The following is a 22893-nucleotide window of genomic DNA, read 5'->3' on the forward strand; positions in this document are numbered from 1 at the left end:
GGTTTCAGGCCTCTCAGGTTCCAGGCCTCTCAGGTTCCAGGCCTCTCAGGTTCCAGGCCTCAGGTTCCAGGCATCTCAGGTTCCAGGCCTCTCAGGTTCCAGGTCTCAGGTTCCAAGCCTCTCAGGTTCCAGGCCTCTCAGGTTCCAGGCCTCTCAGGTTCCAGGCCTCTCAGGTTCCAGGCCTCTCAGGTTCCAGGCCTCAGGTTCCAGGCCTCTCAGGTTCCAGGCCTCTCAGGTTCCAGGCCTCAGGTTCCAAGCCTCTCAGGTTCCAGGCCTCTCAGGTTCCAGGCCTCTCAGGTTCCAGGCCCCAGGGTTGCAGGCTGACCGGACCTGGTCTTTGTCTCTAAATATCTTTACTAACCCGTCTTCCGCGTTCAGAACCACAAACACTTTTAATTGGTCCCTTCTTGTGGAGAATGTGTCATCAAAAACATTACGGTAGCCCTAGCAACCGTTGCCATGGCTGCCCTTGGAGAGTGTGTGAATAGGGTGTTAGTTGGCGTGCAAGCCGTAGCAAAATCTATGCATCAGTGAAGAGCTTAGAAAGAGAGGGAGAGCAAAAGAGAGAGAGAGAGAGAGAGAGAGAGAGAGAGAGAGAGAGAGAGAGAGAGAGAGAGAGAAAGGGAGAGCGAGTGAGAGAGTGTTTATGCGTGTCTTTATGTACATGTGTGCACACTAGCAGTGGGGTCTGTGAGAGCAGAGGGTGAGAGATAGCGGGCCCGTGGCCGGCGGAGGATTAGATGCTGTATGGGTGTTTATCTGGCTGCTGTGTCGCTTGCCAACCCTGATTGAGAGGCAGCTCCCTGGACGCCCCGCTCACTTCTGCCAGATTACACCATGGACACATATGGCCGAGGCCCGCTGCATCACCGCTCCCTCTCCTAACCCACACTCACACACCAGCACTCTGACATCTGCCCTCTGTCATGGAGAGGGGAGGAGAGGAGAGGAGAGGGGAGAGGAGGAGACGGGGGAGGAAAGGAGAGGAGAGGAGAGGAGAGGAGAGGAGAGGAGTGGAGAGTAGAGGAGAGTAGAGGAGAGGAGAAGAGAGTAGAGGAGAGGAGAGGGGAGAGGAGGAGAGGAGAAGAGAGGGGAGAGGAGGAGAGGAGAAGAGAGGGGAGAGGAGGAGAGGAGAGGAGATGAGTGGAGAGAAGAGGAGAGGAGGGGGAGAGGAGGAGAGGGGGGAGGAAAGGAGAGGAGTGGAGAGGAGTGGAGTGGAGAGGAGAGGAGAGTAGAGGAGAGGAGAAGAGAGGGGAGAGGAGGAGAGGAGAGGAGTGGAGAGGAGGGGAGAGGAGGAGAGGAGAGTAGAGGATAGGGGGCAGGAAAGGAGAGGAGAGAAGAGGAGTGGAGAGGAGAGGAGAGGAGAGGGGAGGTGAGGAGAGAGGAGGGGAGGAGAAAAGAGGAGAGTATTGGAGAGGAGAGGAGAGGAAGGAGAGAGGAGTGAAGCGGAGAGGAGGAGAGGGAGAGGAGAGGAGAGAGGGGAGGAGAAGGAATGGAGAGTGTTGGAAGGAGAGGAGAGAATAGGGGATATGGGATGGTGGAAGGAAAAGAGAGGAGAGGGGAGGTGAGGAGAAGACAGCAGATGAGACTACTGGCAATGGGAAGAAGTAGTTGAAAAGGAGATAGGGGAGGAGATGGGAGTAGAGTTCAGTATAAGAGAGTAGAGGAAAGAGCACACGTTAAATGCAGATGGATATAGTTAGCCATCTCAGAGACTGAGGAAGAGATGATGGAGAAAACAAGTGAAAGAGTATGAGAAAGAGTAAGTATGAGAGAGGGAGAGAGAGACATGAACGAAAGAACCAACAGGCCAACCAAAGGGACATTAAAACAGTTGAAGAGAAGGAGGCAGCGAGGGAGGAGAGATGGGGAGGTGAAGATGATAGAAGGGTCGGAGAGAGGAGAGGACACTTCTCCTCAGTGCTACCAACACTACAACAGTTTGACACTTCTGAGAGGACAGAGGCGTGGGCAGGCTGCTGGCTGCTACTCGGAGCTCTGCCTCCCATGAGGACATGGAGTAACAAACAATAGATTTAACATTTTCCAGAGTCAGACCTGAGAAAGGGTCATCGTTCGTTTCTGCTCATAGATATATAGGTAAATGCCTTATGGTATGATATCCATTAGGGGTGGGAATCTCTTGGCACCTCACGATTAGATTCCGATTCAGAGGTCAACGATTCCATTCGAAAACGATTATTGATATATCTCGAAGCTATTTGTTTTTTATGTAGGCCTACATTGCCATGCGGGATTTTCAAAAATATATATATACATCTGAATTTGCTAGTCAGAGTTATCTAATCACTTCCTACTTTTGTGATGATCATTAAAGAAATCAACAGATGAATTTCCTTATCTAATATTTTATTACAGAAAAAGCTTTTGTCACAAATATGACTTTCTATGAACAGTGCAATAATCAATGCAGCTTGCTTCACAACACACTATGGAAGTATGTAAAAAATAAACAGATTTAGTTTTCTTTTCTTTCTAATCTTTCTTTTCTATGTCATTAAAGAAAAAGCTGCTCTTAGTCAATTATAAGAATAAGAACTTGTTTGTTGTTCTTCTGTCTGGCTTTGAGTTTGCGTGCATGCTTGGCGTAGGCTGAATCTACGGCTGAATTGTGTCCAGACAAATCAGATTGGCCAATATACATTGAAGATTATTTAAATAATTTTAAAACAACTCAAATTATCCCTCTCTGTCGAACAAAATGTTGCAGGAGGCGAACAAATTTAATAAACAAATAAAAATCTGATTATTAACTTATCTGAATTGAGACGGAATCGTTCTAGACAGAATCACGATGCATCGAAGAATCGATTATTTTTCCCACCCCTAATATCCATTAGATTATCTCACAATTAGGAAGCAGTTTTTCTGTTTAAGTATTTAGACGCACGTGTTTGTCACTTTGTTATAATGTGTTGATCGGAGAGATCTGTTGACGTTCCACATTATTAATAAATAGAAAATGAATGAATGAATGAATGAATGAATGAGAATGAATTCAAGAAACTTGGAAAGGTTGGTGGACATGGTGGACAACTGTACATTTAATAAGATTGCATTATAACTGCTCGACTTAGAGTCCAGCGGATAGAGAGTCCCTCATTGTAAATACCCTCCATCCTCTGTATTCTAGAATCTACAGACCAGAGAGAGATCTGGGTGATGGTGTCAGTACTAACGGACACATTCCAGGTGGAAAACGATCACCAAATTAAACAAATACATGGAATTATTCATCATACGTCCTTGCTTTATATGCACGATTCCTCATTATTTCCAGTTTCTGTTTTCCCGCCCATCCCACACCCTGCCTCCCACACACTCCCCCCCCTTCTCCCACTCTGATGTCACACACATTTACACACATTTACACACACACGTACACACACACACATTTACAGTAGCACACCACACTCCCATCCACCCACCCTGCCTGCCCTCCAACACAGATGAGAGGACCCCCCCCCTCCCACTCTGATGTCACACACATGTACACACACATACATACACACATATAAACACACATACAAACACATGTACACACACACACATACACACATATAAACACACATACAAACACATGTACACACACACACATACACACATATAAACACACATACAAACACATGTACACACACACACATACACACATATAAACACATATACAAACACATGTACACACACACACATACACACATATAAACACACATACAAACACATGTACACACACATACATACACACATATAAACACACATACAAACACATGTACACACACACACATACACACATATAAACACACATACAAACACATGTACACACACATACATACACACATATAAACACACATACAAACACATGTACACACACATACATACACACATATAAACACACATACAAACACATGTACACACACATACACACACACATTTACACACACATATACACACGTATAGACACACATGTACATACATATACACACACGTTTACACATATACACACATATCAACACACATTTGCATACATATACACACATATACACATATAGACACACGTTTACACACATACACAAACACATTTACACACATATGCACACACAGACACAAATTTACACTAGCATGCACATACATGAACACATACATACAGTGGGGCAAAAAAGCATTTAGTCAGCCACCAATTGTGCAAGTTCTCCTACTTAAAAAGATGAGAGAGGCCTGTAATTTTCATCATAGGTATACCTCAGCTATGAGAGACAAAATGAAAAAAAAAAATCCAGAAAATCACATTGTCTGATTTTTAAAGAATTTATTTGCAAATTATGGTGGAAAATAAGTATTTGGTCAATAACAAAAGGTCATCTCAATACTTTGTTACATGCCCTTTGTTGGCAATGACAGAGGTCAAACGTTTTCTGTAAGTCTTTACAAGGTTTTCACACACTGCTGCTGGTATTTTGGCCCATTCCTCCATGCAGATCTCCTCTAGAGCAGTGATGTTTTTGGGCCACACAGACTTTCAACTCCCTCCAAAGATTTTCGATGGGGTTGAGATCTGGAGACTGGCTAGGCCACTCCAGGACCTTGAAATGCTTCTTACGAAGCCACTCCTTCGTTGCCCGGGCGGTGTGTTTGGGATCATTGTCATGCTGAAAGACCCAGCCACGTTTCATCTTCAGTGCCCTTGCTGATGGAAGGAGGTTTTCACTCAAAATCTCACGATACATGGCCCCATTCATTCTTTCCGTCATACGGATCAGACGTCCTGGTCCCTTGGCAGAAAAACAGCCCCAAAGCATGATGTTTCCACCCCCATGCTTAACTGTAGGTATGGTGTTCTTTGGATGCAACTCAGCATTCTTTCTCCTCCAAACACGACGAGTTGAGTTTTTACCAAAAAGTTCTATTTTGGTTTCATCTGACCATATGACATTCTCCCATTCCTGTTCTGGATCATCCAAATGATCTCTAGCAAACTTCAAACGGGCCCGGATATGCACTGGCTTTAGCAGGGGGACACGTCTGGCACTGCAGGATTTGAGTCCCTGGCGGCGTAGTGTGTTAGTGATGGTAGCCTTTGTTACTTTGGTCCCAGCTCTCTGGAGGTCATTCACTAGGTCCCCCCGTGTGGTTCTGGGATTTTTGTTCAACGTTCTTGTGATCATTTTGACCCCACAGGGTGAGATCTTGCGTGGAGCCCCAGATCGAGGGAGATTATCAGTGGTCTTGTATGTATTCCATTTCCTAATAATTGCTCCCACAGTTGATTTCTTCACACCAAGCTGCTTACCTATTGCAGATTCAGACTTCCCAGCCTGGTGCAGGTCTACAATTGTGTTTCTGGTGTCCTTTGACAGCTCTTTGGTCTTGGTCATAGTGGAGTTTGGAGTGTGACTGTTTGAGGTTGTGGACAGGTGTCTTTTATACTGATAAGGAGTTCAAACAGGTGCCATTAATACAGGTAACAAGTGGAGGATAGAGGGCCTCTTAAAGAAGAAGTTACAGGTCTGTGACAGCCAGAAATCTTCCTGGTTTGTAGGTGACCAAATACTTATTTTCCACCATAATTTGCAAATAAATTCTTAAAAAATCAGACAATTTGATTTTCTGGATTTTTTTTTTTCATTTTGTCTCTCATAGCTGAGGTTTACCTATGAGGAAAATTACAGGCCTCTCTCGTCTTTTTAAGTGGGAGAACTTGCACAATTGGTGGCTGACTAAATACTTTTTTGCCCCACTGTATATACACATTACCACATATACACACACACACACAGTAAAGCAGCTTTCCACCAGCATCAGAATGTCTCAGATCCATTCAGCGGTCAGCAGTGGAATGAGATTCAGATTCATGTCAGGGGAATTATCATTCATTATTTGCTCTTCAAAATGGGTTAGTTCAGGACTTAAAAAAACAACAACAATTGTTTGCCAAAGATTTGTATTCCTAATCTCTCTGCAATGAGAGCTTATACGTGATAATGTTGAGAGGGGGCATTAATAATGGATATGCAAAGACCAATTTGATTCATTTCCCATGTTAATGTATTCTATTATATTGAGAAGATCCTTTTAAACATAATGAAACAGGAACAATCAGGAGGCTTATCAGAACATGGTTCACCTGAGAGGTATTTAAAGCTCTCCTCTCTCTGCATGCATCGCTCTCTCCCCATTGCCATTCTCCTATCTGCTCCTTGCCTCTCTTCCTAACCCTACTTCTCCTCTTAATTACTTCCTTCTCCTCTCTTTTCTCCTACCCTCCCTCGCTCTGCCGTCACTCTCTCTCTAATTTCTTCTTCACTTGTTATTCCTCTTCCTGCATCTCCCTGTCCTGCTCTTCCATCCTCTTTCGCTTTACCCCTCACACTCTCCACCCATCTCTGTTCTTCACCCAATCATTGTGCAGCACATCCCTCTCTCTCTCCTCTCTTTCACTCTGTCTCTACCTCCCTCCCACCGCTCTCTCTCTCTCTCTCTTTTTTCTCTGTCTCGCTCCTTCCCCCCCCTCTCTCTCTGTCACTCTCTGTTTCTGTCTCTCTCCCTCCCTCCCCTCTGTAACGCTCTCTTTCTCTCTCTCTCTCAATCTCTCTCCTTGTCCCAAGCGATGGTCCATGAATAGCACAAATTATGCACAGCTGGTAATAATCAACGCTGTCTAATTAGCACATGTTATTCACCTGAGAAATTGTACCGAAAAAAGTTTGAGGTAAGAAGTCTGCCCGTCCTCTGTTTGAATAACAACAAAATGGCAGGAAGTGATATGATGTACGCAGCTCAATCTAACCATATGAACGTGTGTGCTCACGTAGGACGGCTCGTCGCTCATCGCTGCTCCAATAGAAGGGTTAGGGTTAGCGTTCAGTCTCCTAACCCTCTTAACACAGAGCTTCTAGTCTGGGGTGGAGAGCTCACAACTCCAACAGAGGTATCAGGGGGTATCAGGGGGTACCAGGGGTATCAGGGGGTATCAGGGGTATCAGGGGTGTCAGTGGTACCAGGGGTACTAGGGGGGCTGCCAGGGGTACCAGGAGTATCAGGGGTTATCAGGGGGTATCAGGGGTATCAGGGGGTACCAGGGGGTATCAGGGGGTACCAGGGGTGCCAGGGGTGTCAGGGGGTATAAGGGGGTACCAGGGGTACCAGGGGGTACTACGGGTACTAGGGGGGGTACCAGGGGTACCAGGGGGTACCAGGGGTATCAAGGGGTACCAGGGGTACAAGGGGGTACCAGGGGTATCAGGGGGTACCAGGGGTACCAGGGGTATCAGGGGCTACCAGGGGTATCAGGGGTATCAGGGGGTACCAGGGGTACCAGGGGTACCAGGGGTATCAGGGGGTACCAGGGGTATCAGGGGGTACCAGGGGTACTAGGGGCTACCAGGGGTTACCAGGGGTATCAGGGGTACTAGGGGGTACCAGGGGTATCAGGGGGTATCAGGGGGTACCAGGGGTATCAGGGGGTACCAGGGGTATCAGGGGGTATCAGGGGGTACCAGGGGTATCAGGGGGTACCAGGGGTATCAGGGGGTATCAGGGGGTACCAGGGGTATCAGGGGTACTAGGGGGTACCAGGGGTATCAGGGGTATCAGGGGGTACCAGGGGTATCAGGGGGTATCAGGGGGTACCAGGGGTATCAGGGGGTACCAGGGGTACTAGAAGCTACCAGGGGTTACCAGGGGTATCAGGGGTACTAGGGGGTACCAGGGGTATCAGGGGTATCAGGGGGTACCAGGGGTATCAGGGGGTACCAGGGGTATCAGGGGGTATCAGGGGGTACCAGGGGTATCAGGGGGTATCAGGGGGTACCAGGGGTATCAGGGGTACTAGGGGGTACCAGGGGTATCAGGGGTATCAGGGGGTACCAGGGGTATCAGGGGGTATCAGGGGGTACCAGGGGTATCAGGGGGTACCAGGGGTACTAGAAGCTACCAGGGGTTACCAGGGGTATCAGGGGTACTAGGGGGTACCAGGGGTATCAGGGGGTATCAGGGGGTGCCAAGGGTACTAGGGGCTACCAGGGGTACCAGAAGTATTAGGGGCTACTAGGAGGTACCAAGGGATAGTAATAGGGGTTAGTGTGTATAGTAGGGGTTAGTGTGTATAGTAGGGGTTAGTGTGTATAGTAGGGGTGAGTGTGTTAGTAGGGGTTAGTGTGTTAGTAGGGGTTAGTGTGTTAGTAGGGGTTAGTGTGTATAGTAGGGGTTATTGTGTATAGTAGGGGTTAGTGTGTATAGTAGGGGTTAGTGTGTTAGTAGGGGTTATTGTGTATAGTAAGGGTTAGTGTGTTAGTAGGGGTTTGTGTGTTAGTAGGGGTTAGTTTGTTAGTAGGGGTTAGTGTGTTAGTAGGGGTTAGTGTGTATAGTAGGGGTTATTGTGTATAGTAGGGGTTAGTGTGTATAGTAGGGGTTAGTGTGTATAGTAGGGGTTAGTGTGTTAGTAGGGGTTGGTGTGTATAGTAGGGGTTAGTGTGTTAGTAGGGGTTATTGTGTATAGTAGGGGTTAGTGTGTATAGTAGGGGTTAGTGTGTTAGTAGGGGTTAGTGTGTATAGTAGGGGTTAGTGTGTATAGTAGGGGTTAGTGTGTTAGTAGGGGTTAGTGTGTTAGTAGGGGTTAGTGTGTATAGTAGGGGTTAGTGTGTATAGTAGGGGTTATTGTGTATAGTAGGGGTTAGTGTGTTAGTAGGGGTTAGTGTGTTAGTAGGGGTTAGTGTGTATAGTAGGGGTTAGTGTGTATAGTAGGGGTTAGTGTGTATAGTAGGGGTTAGTGTGTTAGTAGGGGTTAGTGTGTATAGTAGGGGTTAGTGTGTTAGTAGGGGTTAGTGTGTATAGTAGGGGTTAGTGTGTTAGTAGGGGTTAGTGTGTTAGTAGGGGTTAGTGTGTATAGTAGGGGTTAGTGTGTATAGTAGGGGTTAGTGTGTTAGTAGGGGTTAGTGTGTTAGTAGGGGTTAGTGTGTATAGTAGGGGTTAGTGTGTTAGTAGGGGTTTGTGTGTATAGTAGGGGTTAGTGTGTATAGTAGGGGTTAGTGTGTTAGTAGGGGTTAGTGTGTTAGTAGGGGTTTGTGTGTATAGTAGGGGTTAGTGTGTATAGTAGGGGTTAGTGTGTTAGTAGGGGTTAGTGTGTTAGTAGGGGTTAGTGTGTATAGTAGGGGTTAGTGTGTATAGTAGGGGTTAGTGTGTATAGTAGGGGTTAGTGTGTATTGTAGGGGTTAGTGTGTTAGTAGGGGTTAGTGTGTTAGTAGGGGTTTGTGTGTATAGTAGGGGTTAGTGTGTATAGTAGGGGTTAGTGTGTTAGTAGGGGTTAGTGCCCGTACCCCCTGGTTGTCCACTGAGGGGGAGCTCTTTCACCACGCCGTGCCCCTGCCTCTAGTTCTGTTGCTGGTTGGATCCCCGGCTCCTCATGGCTGAGGGTCGAGGTGTTCCTGACGAGACGCCTCACCCTGACTGATCCTAACCAGCTCGCTCTTGCCTTGCGTGGTCGACTCCGCTGTCGGTGTGTGAATGTGTCAATGAACGGTTGTAAGTCACTTTCTATAAAAGCGTCAGCAAGATCCCCTAAATGTAAAATGTATGTATACAGTACACAGTATACTGAACCTATACTCTGTACTGTATACTTTGTGTTTACAGTATTCTGTCGGTCCATTACTCCATGTCCTCCTCCTCCTGTCTCCTCCTATTGTCTCCCTTCTCCTCCTCCTGTCTCCTCCTCCTGTCTCCTGTCTCCTCCTCCTCCTCCTGTCTCCTCCTGTCTCCTCCTCTTGTCTCTCTTCTCCTCCTCCTGTCTCCTCCTTTTGTCCCCTGACCTCCTCCTCCTGTCTCCTCCGTCTGTCACCTCCTCCTGACATCCTCCACCGGTCTCCTCCTCCTCTTGACCGCCTATCCTATTTCCTCCCTCTCCTGTCTCCTCCTCCTGTCTCCTGACCTTCTCCTCCTCCTGTATTCTCCTTAGCCCATTGGCTCCAGGCGAGGGGGGAGGTGGCAGGAGGAAGCTGTACAGTGCGGTGCCCGGAAGGAACTTTGTGGTGGTCCGACCGTACTCCACCCAGGCGGAGGGCGAGATCAGCCTCTACAAGAACGACAGGGTCAAAGGTGAGAGGTCAGCCTCCACATGAACGACAGGGTCAAAGGTGAGAGGTCAGCCTCCACATGAACGACAGGGTCAAAGGTGAGAGGACAGCCTCTACAAGAACGACAGGGTCAAAGGTGAGAGGTCAGCCTCCACAAGAACGACAGGGTCAAAGGTGAGAGGACAGCCTCTACAAGAACGACAGGGTCAAAGGTGAGAGGACAGCCTCTACAAGAATGACAGGGTCAAAGGTGAGAGGTCAGCCTCCACAAGAACAACAGGGTCAAAGGTGAGAGGACAGCCTCTACAAGAACAACAGGGTCAAAGGTGAGAGGACAGCCTCCACAAGAACAACAGGGTCAAAGGTGAGAGGACAGCCTCTACAAGAACGACAGGGTCAAAGGTGAGAGGACAGCCTCTACAAGAACGACAGGGTCAAAGGTGAGAGGACAGCCTCTACAAGAACGACAGGGTCAAAGGTGAGAGGACAGCCTCTACATGAACAACAGGGTCAAAGGTGAGAGGTCAGCCTCTACATGAACGACAGGGTCAAAGGTGAGAGGACAGCCTCTACAAGAACGACAGGGTCAAAGGTGAGAGGACAGCCTCTACATGAACGACAGGGTCAAAGGTGAGAGGACAGCCTCTACAAGAACGACAGGGTCAAAGGTGAGAGGACAGCCTCTACAAGAACGACAGGGTCAAAGTTGAGAGGTCAGCCTCCACAAGAACGACAGGGTCAAAGGTGAGAGGACAGCCTCTACAAGAACGACAGGGTCAAAGGTGAGAGGACAGCCTCTACAAGAACGACAGGGTCAAAGGTGAGAGGACAGCCTCTACAAGAACGACAGGGTCAAAGGTGAGAGGTCAGCCTCCACAAGAACGACAGGGTCAAAGGTGAGAGGTCAGCCTCCACAAGAACGACAGGGTCAAAGGTGAGAGGACAGCCTCTACAAGAACCACAGGGTCAAAGGTGAGAGGACAGCCTCTACAAGAACGACAGGGTCAAAGGTGAGAGGACAGCCTCTACATGAACAACAGGGTCAAAGTTGAGAGGTCAGCCTCCACAAGAACGACAGGGTCAAAGGTGAGAGGACAGCCTCTACAAGAACGACAGGGTCAAAGGTGAGAGGACAGCCTCTACATGAAAAACAGGGTCAAAGGTGAGAGGACAGCCAATACTAGAACGACAGGGTCAAAGGTGAGAGGACAGCCTCTACATGAAAAACAGGGTCAAAGGTGAGAGGACAGCCAATACTAGAACGACAGGGTCAAAGGTGAGAGGTCAGCCTCTACAAGAACGACAGGATCCAAGGTGAGCTGGAGGCCAGCGAGTTATTTCTTCCTGATGGTCAATAAAGTCCCCAGACTAGTGCCCTCCTCTTTCTGGGAGGTGTCAGAACAGGACAGTGGTATCGGCCTGGCTGGTGTTTAAAGTCTTAGGGCCTTATCTTGCATCCGGCGCAATTGACTTTCTCACTGGCGCATGTGTCGTTGCTAGTTTGCAACTGGCGCAGAGCATTCTTTTCCCTCCTGCGCCACGCGTCGCTAAATTAGGGAATGATCTTGCGCCCCAAGGGGCGGTTCGGCGAAAGGAGGAGGCGTGTTCTGGCGCAAACGTTCCCTGGTGCTATTTTGCAGTTTCAGAAAACAATTCAGCCACAAACCGGGAAATACCTGGTTTAAAGTCAGTGGCACGTTGTTCAGATGCTATTTTAAGGGCGCATGCATAATGTTGCTTGTGCACCTCGCGCATACACTTTGCCTCTCTCATCTACCTAGCCACACATTCTTGGTAAATTATTTGGGAAAGAACAGCTGAAACAGCGGTAATAAGTTGTACTTTTAAATCAATTCATCTGCAAACACCTTACAGCAAACACATATTTTCTTGACACAGACATCGTGTACATGCCCATAACTTTTAGGATTGATGAGTATTTGTTCGTGAGAAAACATTGTTTTACCGCGAGTGTGTTAAAAAGAATGAATGAATGCGGACGCACGTGTGTGTATGTGTAAAAAAATTAATGAATGCGGGCGTGCCTGTGAGCGTCCATCTGTTTAAACACACGCAAACTAAACACGTAACGAATAATACAGTCCATGACTCCATGGCAATGTATATTAACAGGGGGACACATGCATATTAGGAACAGTCAATAACGATAATGCATACAATACTGATAAGAAACAATGTTTATAATGTATTGCGTATATAATTAAATAGAACCACCGTTACCGCATATCATATGTGTGTTAAGTTTTCTTTGCCGAAATTTATTGGAGGAGTTGTGGAATAAAACCTAAGCTACTTCAGACCAACCATTTATAGATTTGCGCCGGGCCCCAGAGTCATTTTTGCACCGGTAAAATAGTGACATCGCCATAGAACCGCCCACAAAGCTTCTTGCGCTTGGCGCTTCTCACTTGCGTTTCAGACCATTAAAATAGGGCCCTTAATGTGACGGTGAGGTCTGTGTGTTGAGGTTATAAAACCAACAGCGTCTGTAACCAACATCACTGTATTAACACAAGCTGCCAGCTCTCTCCTCTTTTGTGGTTCATTTAAAGAAAAAGATGGAATAGAAGATATTATTTTCCTTTGACAAAGAACAAAACAAAGTGCTCACTCATCACCGATTTAACAAAATAATATATCATGACTAAATAGGCCAGATCATCATTCTAATTCAAGTACCTTATTAATCATACATGTCATACATGTTCAAGTAATTATATTGTGTCAATTATTCCAATTAATACTTCTTCTACTACTACAATGAATATTACTGCTACTATTTTTGTTTACGTTTTAATGCCATTTCCATTTTCTAATCACTATTATCATATTCATCCTGCGCTGTGAAACATCCTCTCCTTCCTCACGTTCTCCCCAGTCCTGAGCATCGGAGAGGGGGGCTTCTGGGAGGGAGGCTCCCGGGGGCAGGTTGGCTGGTTCCCTGCTGACTGCGTGGAGGAGATCCCGTCCAAAGCCAGCGACGAGCGCAGCTGTAAGTGTTAACCCTAACCCTCACACACCCTAACCCTAACCCTAACCCTCACACACCCTAACCCTCCAGACCCTAACCCTCACACACCCTAACCCTAACCCTCACACACCCTAACCCTAACCCTAACCCTCACACACCCTAACCCTAACCCTAACCCTAACCCTCACACACCCTAACCCTCACACACCCTAACCCTAACCCTAGCCATCCCGTTGAACCCTCTACAATGAGAAGGGCAGTAGAGGGATGGTAATAGTGACTGCTGTTGTTTTAGAGCCCCAACACTAACGCTATCATTGGTTGGTTTCAATATTTGACACAGCAGGAGTTTAAGACGGAAATGTAGACTTCATGCTGCGGCAGCAAGGCTAGTTTATTTATGTAGCACCCTTCCAACACAAGCCTATTCATAGTGCTTTACAAAGGAGTTAGCTCAATAACATAGCACAATAGCCCCGGTAAAGAGAAGATGCTCCCAGCAGTGGGAACAGATCAAAAGCCTAATGTTTCAGAGCGTGAGACCACCTTGGACCACTTGACCGCTGAAGTTCAACCTAGTGCAGCCGCCTCCACAGACCGTTCCCTCTGATGGCTCCTGCCTCCTGCCCCATGAGACCTCTGTCCTCAGTTTTGCTGCTACAACATTCTCAGAGCTCCTCTCTGACCACTAGAGGGAGCCCTAGTTTGATGCTTTGTGTGTAGAACTCAAGCTGGTTGACAGCTTCAGAAAAAGTGACTTTCAAATATCCATGTATCTCTAACTCTCCTACTCTCTCTCTCGCCGTTCTGCATGTGTGAGAGAGCTTGCGGTACGGTGTGTGAAAAAGCTGCAAAGGAATCAAAAATGCATGCATGCAATGCATGCATGCATTGCATGCTTGTAAATAAATGTATATCCCGAACGACTCTACCTATATTCAGTATACATGCATGCCCTCTCTCTCTCTCCCTCTCTCTCTCTCTCTCTCTCTCTGCCTCGCTCTCTCTCTGCCTCGCTCCCTCCCTCTCTCTCTCTCTCCCTCTCTCTCTCTTCCTCTCTCTTTCTCCCTCTCTCTCCCTCTCTCTCCCTCTCCCTCCCTCTCTCTCTCCCTCCCTCTCTCTCTCTCTCCCTCTCTTTCTCTCTCTCTCCCTCCCTCTCTCTCTCTCTCCCTCTCTTTCTCTCTCTCTCCCTCCCTCTCTCTCTCTCCCTCCCTCTCTCTCTTCCTCTCTCTCTCTCCCTCTCTCTCCCTCTCTCTCCCTCTCCCTCCCTCTCTCTCTCCCTCCCTCCCTCTCTCTCTCTCTCCCTCTCTTTCTCTCTCTCTCCCTCCCTCTCTCTCTCTCTCTCTCTCTCTCTCTCTCTCTCTCTCTCTCCCTCTCTCTCTCTCTCTCTCTCTCTCTCTCTCTCTCTCTCTCTCTCTCTCTCTCTCTCTCTGTGGCCGGACGCCCAGCCCTTGGAGGCTCCTCTTAAAGCCTAACCCTGGGCACTTGGCATGGGGGGCGTTTATCACGCCTCGCCAGATCCAACTGACCCAGGGTCTGTCTGCAGGGAGACCTGCTGCCCAATGAGAGCACAGTATGGCCTCCCCTAGCCAGGCCCCTCCTCCTCCCCCCATACCCCTCCTCACCAAGACACGATTGGTCGGTCTGAAAGTATGAGCTCCTATTAAGTGGTTGTAAAGACATAATAATATAATACGAGGTTGGTTGTAAATATTGGGTTTTAGTGATACAATATATATATTGTGTAATATATGAAGTGTGGGATTTAGACACTTTTAGTTGAGCCTTACAGTTGAGATTTGTCCTTCACATATTTGTTGACCTAAGAATAGGTCAAGGTAAAATGGCCCCTACAGTCCCCTGACCTTTAGTGGACATGACCCCCACACTGACGCCTCTTCTTCCTCCTGATCTTTCAGACCCTCTCCCCATCAGGGAGTGTGGTCAAAGCACCGTGGTCAGATGTGTCTCCCTGCTTTGAGCAGCCAATTCCGTCGACATCTTAGAGAGTGTACAGTGAGAATATCTGTTTGAGTTGTTCATTTAGAATTTAGACTGCTTTTTGGCATCAGGGCATCTCTTTCCTTATTCGTTCAGGGAATCCATCTTGCCTGTCAATCAGAGGTACGTGAAATGCAGAATTTCTGAATGGCGGAGAAACAGAGAGTGGGAGGGAGCAGAGAGAGAAGGGAGGGAGGAGGCAGAGAGAGAAGGGAGGGAGGAGGCGGAGAGAGAAGGGAGGGAGGAGGCGGAGAGAGAAGGGAGGGAGGAGGCGGAGAGAGAAGGGAGGGAGGAGGCGGAGAGAGAAGGGAGGGAGGAGGCAGAGAGAGAAGGGAGGGAGGGAGCAGAGAGAGAAGGGAGGGAGGAGGCAGAGAGAGAAGGGAGGGAGGAGGCAGAGAGAGAAGGGAGGGAGGAGGCAGAGAGAGAAGGGAGGGAGGAGGCAGAGAGAGAAGGGAGGGAGGAGGCAGTGAGAGAAGGGAGGGAGGGAGCAGAGAGAGAAGGGAGGGAGGAGGCAGTGAGAGAAGGGAGGGAGGGAGCAGAGAGAGAAGGGAGGGAGGAGGCAGAGAGAGAAGGGAGGGAGGAGGCAGAGAGAGAAGGCAGCATTGGGTTGTTTAGCTTCAACTCTTGCTCTCTTCTGCTCTTTTGTGCTCTCTCTCTTTACAACTCTTGTTTCTTACCCACAGCTGCTGTAGTAAATGACGCCGCTAAACATGAGAAGCCATTTTTATTCATATGATGTTGTGTCCCCCGTTGACAAAGGGAACTAGCAATCTGTCTGTCCACCTCACAACACGCTGGGAATGGTTGCACTTTGATCAGTTGCACTCCGATCAGACGGATTCAAGTGCTTCCGCAAATGTTGACGCAACAAGCCATCAATTATGTGACATTTTAGCAAAAGGCTTTGACCACACATGCACACACACACCCACACACACACACACGCACACACACACACACACACACACACACACACACACTCTCTCTCTCTCTCGGGAAAGGACTGGAAAACGTCACACACCTACCAGACACACTACCACATTAACTCAATGCATAGTTTTTCGTTTTTTATTGTTTACTGATGCCCATGCTGGTGTGTTAACTGAAATGTAAACCACATGGAACCTTCCTGAAGCTTAGTCTAAGTCTAAAGGATTTATTAGAATTAGCAATACATTTTATTAGTTTTGCACAAACATGTGAACATGTACATGTACGCACGTGCATAAACACACACACACACACACACACACACACACACACACACACACACACACACACACACACACACACACACAAGGAAGGCAGCCTTTCAAGCTGCCACACATCCACCTTCCCTATTGATCTGTGACCATAGCAACTAGCCACAGTCGGACAACAGTTGCTATGGAGTGGGCTTTCTGGTGATGTAGTAGTCTCTCTCTTCTCCCTGCAAACCCTCTCTCTCTTTTGTCTTTATTGCATTACCCTGATTCTTCACACCATCTCTGTATCTGTCTATCTATCTGTCGCTCTTGTCTATCCGTCTGTCTTGTCTTCCTTGTCTGTCTGCACAATGCATCCTGACCATCGGTGTGGCTGAAGTATCAGGAGATGTTCTGCTAGATGTTCTGCTATATGTTCTGCTAGATGTTCTGCTATATGTTCTGCTCGATGTTCTGCTATATGTTCTGCTATATGTTCTGCTAGATGTTCTGCTAAATGTTCTGCTATATGTTCTGCTAGATGTTCTGCTAGATGTTCTTCTAGATGTTCTGCTAGATGTTCTGCTAGATGTTCTGCTATATGTTCCGCTATATGTTTCACTATATGTTCCGCTATATGTTCCGCTATATGTTCCGCTAGATGTTCCGCTAGATGTTCCGCTAGATGTTCCGCGAGATGTTCCGCTAGATGTTCCGCTAGATGTTCCGCTGTATGTTCCGATATATGCTGCTAGATGTTCCGCTAGATGTTCCGTTAGATGTTCCGCTAGATGTTCCGCTATATGTTCTGCTATATGTTCTGCTAGATGTTCCGCTAGATGTTCTGCTATATGTTCTGCTAGACGTTCTGCTAAATGTTCCTGCTTGGGCCGGACCAAAGGAGACCAGAGGAGATGAAGTTTCCATAAAGTCTTGGCAGCTGGTGTGAGAGTGTGTGGAAGAGAGGGAGCAGGAGAACAGAGGGATATGGGGGAGGGAAGGGAGACAGCTGAGAGCAGGGCAGAGTTGGAGAGAAAGCTCACTCTAGCAGCTTTAGACTGTATGTGTGTGTGCGTCTATTCATGTGGTGTGTGCGCGTGCTTCTAATCTTTTCATCTGACAGCCATTCAATTAATTCTGATTTCTGATGGCAGAAACCCCTTCCTGCTGGATCAATGAACTGAGAAGATAAAGGTTGTAAGGAGAGAGGCCATAAAGAAACTACAGTGGTGGGCCACAGCTACCTTATCATTACACCTCTCAAGATGGATTGAATGTTCTCTGGGCCAACAGCAGCACATGAATATATAAATTGTATACAATATATATATATATATAAATATATATATACTGCATATATTGTATATTATATATATACAGTCTTTGTGATGTCGGTGAAGCCCTAGTGTAGCCTGCCGTCGGACACAGACAGGGGGCGTGGCCTGGCATCGGACACAGACAGGGGGCGTGGCCTGGCATCGGACACAGACAGTGGGCGTGGCCTGGCGTCGGCCGCAGACAGGGGGCGTGGCCTGGGGTTGGCTACAGACAGGGGGCGTGGCCTGGCGTCTGCTACAGACAGGGGGGCGTGGCCTGGCTTCAGCTACATACAGGGGGCTCAGCTTGGCGTTGGCTGCAGACAGGGGGCGGGGCTTGGCGTTGGCTACAGACAGGGGGCGTGACTTGGCGTCGGCTACAGACAGGGGGTGTGGCCTGGCGTTGGCTATGGACAGTTTGATAGGGCTTCTTTTAGGTTTTTGCCAGGATTTATTTGTTTTTATTAGCAGTTTACTTGTTTTATTTAGCATGACAAGTCGACCACAAAACAATATCCCGAGTTTGAGATCTCAATCATGGCATATGCCCAATATCCCGAGATAGCTTTGCGCCATCTTATGAGGTTCACGTGTAGCATATACTCATTTTGTTTATCCTACTGTTTATTATGATTTATTAAGGTTCCGCATTAGTTATTACTGCAGTAACAAATATTCTTGGTGTGTTTTGTGTTCTAATGTTTATACTATCCGTACTTGCTATACTTAGTTTGAGTACGTAGGGCGTTCCAATTAAGATTGGGGCGAAAATAAGTGTACTGAAAGGACCCGGATGGTGTAGTCAAAACGGTCAAACAATGAAGTGTGGATCGATGTACACTTTTCGTACACAACGGCAGCCATCTAAGCTACGTAGCGGAAGAGGGCGGAGCCAGGCTGAGCCAACGTCGGCCCATTTTCCACATTTCCACACACCTGCATTAAGAGAGTCATTTTGTAGTTTGTATAGCTTTCATAGCTTTTTATAGCTGCTAGGCGTAAAGAGTTTACCGTTCAAAGTGGGATGTTTATTGCGGGGGAGAAGCCGCGGCAGCAGTCGTGATCATAATTTCCGGTCAGTGCCCCACGGAGTATTCGATTTGGAACAACACTGACATCTGATAATCAGCACACTTAGTGAGTGCGGATAGTGTACTACGTTTAAGTGTACTCATGGCAGTATGGATATTGGAACACAGCACTGGTGTCAAGACAAACGTCATATTACTGATAATCACAATATCAACAAAACAAAGTACAATGGAAATAACTCTAGCCTTCCTGCCTCACTGCTGATGACTTTGTTACCTACTTTACCCAGAAAGTAAAGGACGTTAGCTCCTCTTTTATCACTGCCACCATCCTCCCTCCCCCCACCCCCACCTCTGTCTTTACCCAATTCATCCCTCTCACCTCAGACGAGGTCAACAGAATTATAATATCTAACCATGCCACCACCTGCCCCCTTGACACTATCCCTTCCTCCCTCCTCCAGGCTGTGTCAAACGACATCCTGCCATTTCTAACCGCACTTATTAACTCCTCCCTCACTTCTGGCATTGTTCCAACGTCTTTCAAGACTGCCAGAAAAAAGCCTCTCCTCAAAAAAACCAACGCTTGATACCACTGACATCCTGAATTACAGACCGGTATCTCTTCTTTCATTCCTCTCTAAAACATTGGAACGTGCCGTCGCTAACCAACTGTCCTCCTATCTCTCATTTAACAACCTGCTTGACCCTCACCAGTCAGGCTTCAAAAAAGCACACTCCACTGAGACGGCTCTCCTCGCGGTGACTGAGTCCCTCCGTGCGGCCAGAGCCTCGTCCCTCTCATCGGTTCTCATTCTCCTTGACTTGTCTGCAGCATTTGACACTGTGAACCACCAGATCCTCCTCGCCACTCTCGCCGAGCTTGGCATAGCTGAATCTGCCCTTTCCTGGTTCACGTCCTACCTGATGAATCGCACTTATCAGGTAACATGGAATGGCTCCCTGTCCAAACCTTGCACGCTTGATACAGGTGTCCCTCAAGGCTCGGTACTGGGGCCTCTTCTGTTCTCCCTCTACACCAGATCTCTGGGCTCTGTAATTACATCCCCCAGCTTTTCCTATCACTGCTATGCTGATGACACTCAGCTATTTCTCTCCTTTCCCTCATCTGACAAAGCCCTGATTGCAACACGCATATCTGAATGTCTGGCAGAAGTCAGCACCTGGACAACTGCTCATCACCTGAGGCTTAACCTCAACAAGACTGAGCTCCTCCTAATACCAGGGAAAGATTGCCCACACATGGACTTACTGGTCACTGTTGAGAACATCACTGTATCTCCTTCTCCAACTGCCAAAAACCTTGGTGTAGTGTTGGACAATCAGTTATGCTGCACCGCAAACATCACTGCGGTGGCCCGATCCTGCAGATTTGCACTTTACAACATCCGCAGGATCCGGCCCTTCCTCACAAGGGAAGCAGCTCAGCTTCTAGTCCAATCACTGGTCATCTCCCGACTCGACTACTGCAACTCGCTCCTGGCTGGACTCCCTGCCTCTGTGATTAAACCCTTGCAGCGCATGCAGAATGCGGCAGCGCGCCTCGTGTTCAACCTACCAAAGTTCTCACATGTAACCCCCCTCTTCCGAGACCTCCACTGGCTCCCTGTAATAGCTCTCATCAGATTCAAGATTATGGTACTGGCATACAAGGCAGTTGATGGAACTGCCCCTGCCAACCTCCAAGCATTAGTAAAGCCACACACCCCAGCTCGATCCCTCCGCTCAACTACCTCAGCTGGACGTCTGGTACCGCCATCTTGGTTCTATGAACATCTTTACTGTACCGACAGCGATATATTGTTTCACTTCTTATGACAAATGTACTTATTGTAACAAATGCACTTATTGTAAGTCGCTTTGGATAAAAGCGTCTGCTAAATGCCCTAAATGTAAATGTAAATGTAAATAAGAGAAAATACGATTTCCAACCACACTAGTGGTCTACAGTTGTACCAATTAGGGCTGCAACAACAAATAGATAAAATCGATAACTAAAAGCGTCTGTGTACCAATTAGGGCTGCAACAACGAATCGATAAAATCGATAACTAAAAGCGTTGGCAACGAATTTAGTCATAGATTCGTTTAGTGGCGCGATTAAAACATCACTCGTAGGCACGGAACTGTTTACAGAAGCCGACGCCGACAGGTCCATGCCTCATGCGCGGCTACAGCGAGCCTTCCGCACGCTATAGTGTGAGCGACCACAGCGAGCCTTCCACGCTATAGTGTGAGCGACCACAGCGAGCCTTCCACGCTATAGTGTTAGCGACCACAGCGAGCCTTCCACGCTATAGTGTGAGGGACCACAGCGAGCCTTCCACGCTACAGTGTGAGTGACCACAGTGAGCCTTCCACGCGCTATAGTGTGAGGGACCCCAGCGAGCCTTCCACGCTATAGTGTGAGTGACCACAGCGAGCCTTCCACGCTATAGTGTTAGTGACCACAGCGAGCCTTCCACGCTACAGTGTGAGTGACCCCAGCGAGCCTTCCACGCTACAGTGTGAGTGACCACAGTGAGCCTTCCACGCTACAGTGTGAGTGACCACAGTGAGCCTTCCACGCGCTATAGTGTGAGTGACCCCAGCGAGCCTTACGCGCTATAGTGTGAGTGACCACAGCTTGTATTTTGGACATGAAACATGGTGGAGGCGGAGAAAACGGTTTGACCTAATCTTTCAAAGTTCTGGAGCACTTTACAATGCATGAAGCTAAAAAGTATGTTAGTTGCAATCTTCGCAAAAGCGAAATGGCGTGGCACGGAAGAACCACGGTGATGATACAGCATCTGAAAAGAAAACATGTCATCCTGACGAGGAAGGGGGCTCGACAAAGGCCGATTCATACCTCCGAATCCAGATGAAATTCGTCTGTCCGTACCAAACGTTGTCTCCGGGACTACCCTTCATACCTCCGTCTGGTTTCAGCGTTGTTATGGATGTTACGCAATACATCTTCTAGCGGGCAGTGACTGTCGTGTCACAAATTACCGGCATCGACAATCGCAAATATGGCGATGATTTTGCTTTGTGTTATCCGAAATCTGAAAAAAGGGCGCAAAAAGTGTACGCCTAAGCGGCGGTGGCATGTGTCACCCCTCACAAACCCACAGATTCTCTACTCAAAATGATGCGCCATTTTTAAATGACCAGTTACAACTCATTGCCGAAGCAGTTGAACAATAGAATAAAAAGGTCAGGTATATAGTATAATATAAGTATAAAACGATAATATAAAATATATATATACATATCAGATATTATACTACTCTCTCTATTTTCACGAATGGTTGGACTTCTGACTCTATACTCTATACTGCCGCCTTGATTTCCGTTGGTATTGCTCCGTTTCCCCCGGAGAGCTCCGGATTCGTAAGCTGAGAGGCGACGAACCCACTGACGGACGAAACGACCTCCGGGGTATTTACCGTAGGGTATGAATGGGCCAAGGTGTGTACGGAGTAGGACGGAGACAGCAAGGGCTGTGATTGGTCCTCTAACAAAATCATTTCCGGAAACACTTTTACCAGTTTCACTTTGCACCTTATTTACTTTGTACATTGTTTGTTTGAAGTAATGTTCAGCTTTTGAATAAAGATGCAACAATTACAAATGATTCTTCTTTTTATCTGAATCATCGATTAATCTGAAAAATAATCAACAGATTAATTGATTATTAAAATAATTGTTAGTTGTAGCCCTAGTACCAATATGATGAGTCCAGTCATTTGTACCTCAATCCCTGTACATCATAGAGACTTGACATCAGGATTAGGAATGACATTCAAATCCTTCCCTGAGAGTTTGTTTGTCACAGTACACTGTATCCCTGCATTTCTTAGTGTAATGATTGGATATATTTACGTCTGTATGTATTTATGTTTTGAAACCTCAACTAGTCTTGATTACAGGTTAATCAGGGGTGCCGACACTATAATTGGTATAATAGTAACATGTGTCTTTCGGGAGCGGTCATGTGATCTGTTTTGTTTTGTCAGATTCCAGAGCGGACCGCAGCGACAGACGAAAGCTCTTCAGACACTACACCGTGGGGTCCTACGACAGCTTGGACGCCTCCAGGTAGGAACAGTGCCTGATGAGGAACATCTTACTGTGTTTCAGTGTGAGATGGATGAGAGGGTACAGCCTTCAGTGTCCCTCCCCTGTAGGCTTCGGCTGACTTTACTACGTCTACAGTCAGGATCCCTCGTCTGATGGGCTCGTTGTACTCAATAGGCCTCTCCAAAGATAGCATGGATGA

The 22893-nt window shown here is 47.5% G+C and overlaps 1 protein-coding gene across 1 annotated transcript in view; it reads left to right on the top strand.

The window, feature by feature from the left end:
* Nucleotides 1-22893, top strand: part of LOC307075591 (SH3 and multiple ankyrin repeat domains protein 2-like) — a gene marked incomplete at its 3' end in the record, with an annotated part of 106304 nt that overhangs the window by 39646 nt on the left and 43765 nt on the right. Inside the window, exons 11-13 of the mRNA XM_079736232.1 lie at nucleotides 9968-10107; nucleotides 12985-13098; nucleotides 22631-22712. Coding sequence (XP_079592358.1) covers nucleotides 9968-10107; nucleotides 12985-13098; nucleotides 22631-22712 — 336 coding nt within the window. The remainder of the gene's footprint in view (nucleotides 1-9967; nucleotides 10108-12984; nucleotides 13099-22630; nucleotides 22713-22893) is intronic.

Source organism: Pollachius pollachius (assembly GCF_949987615.1).
Source record: "Pollachius pollachius genome assembly, chromosome: 5".
Classification (NCBI taxonomy): Eukaryota; Metazoa; Chordata; class Actinopteri; order Gadiformes; family Gadidae; genus Pollachius; species Pollachius pollachius.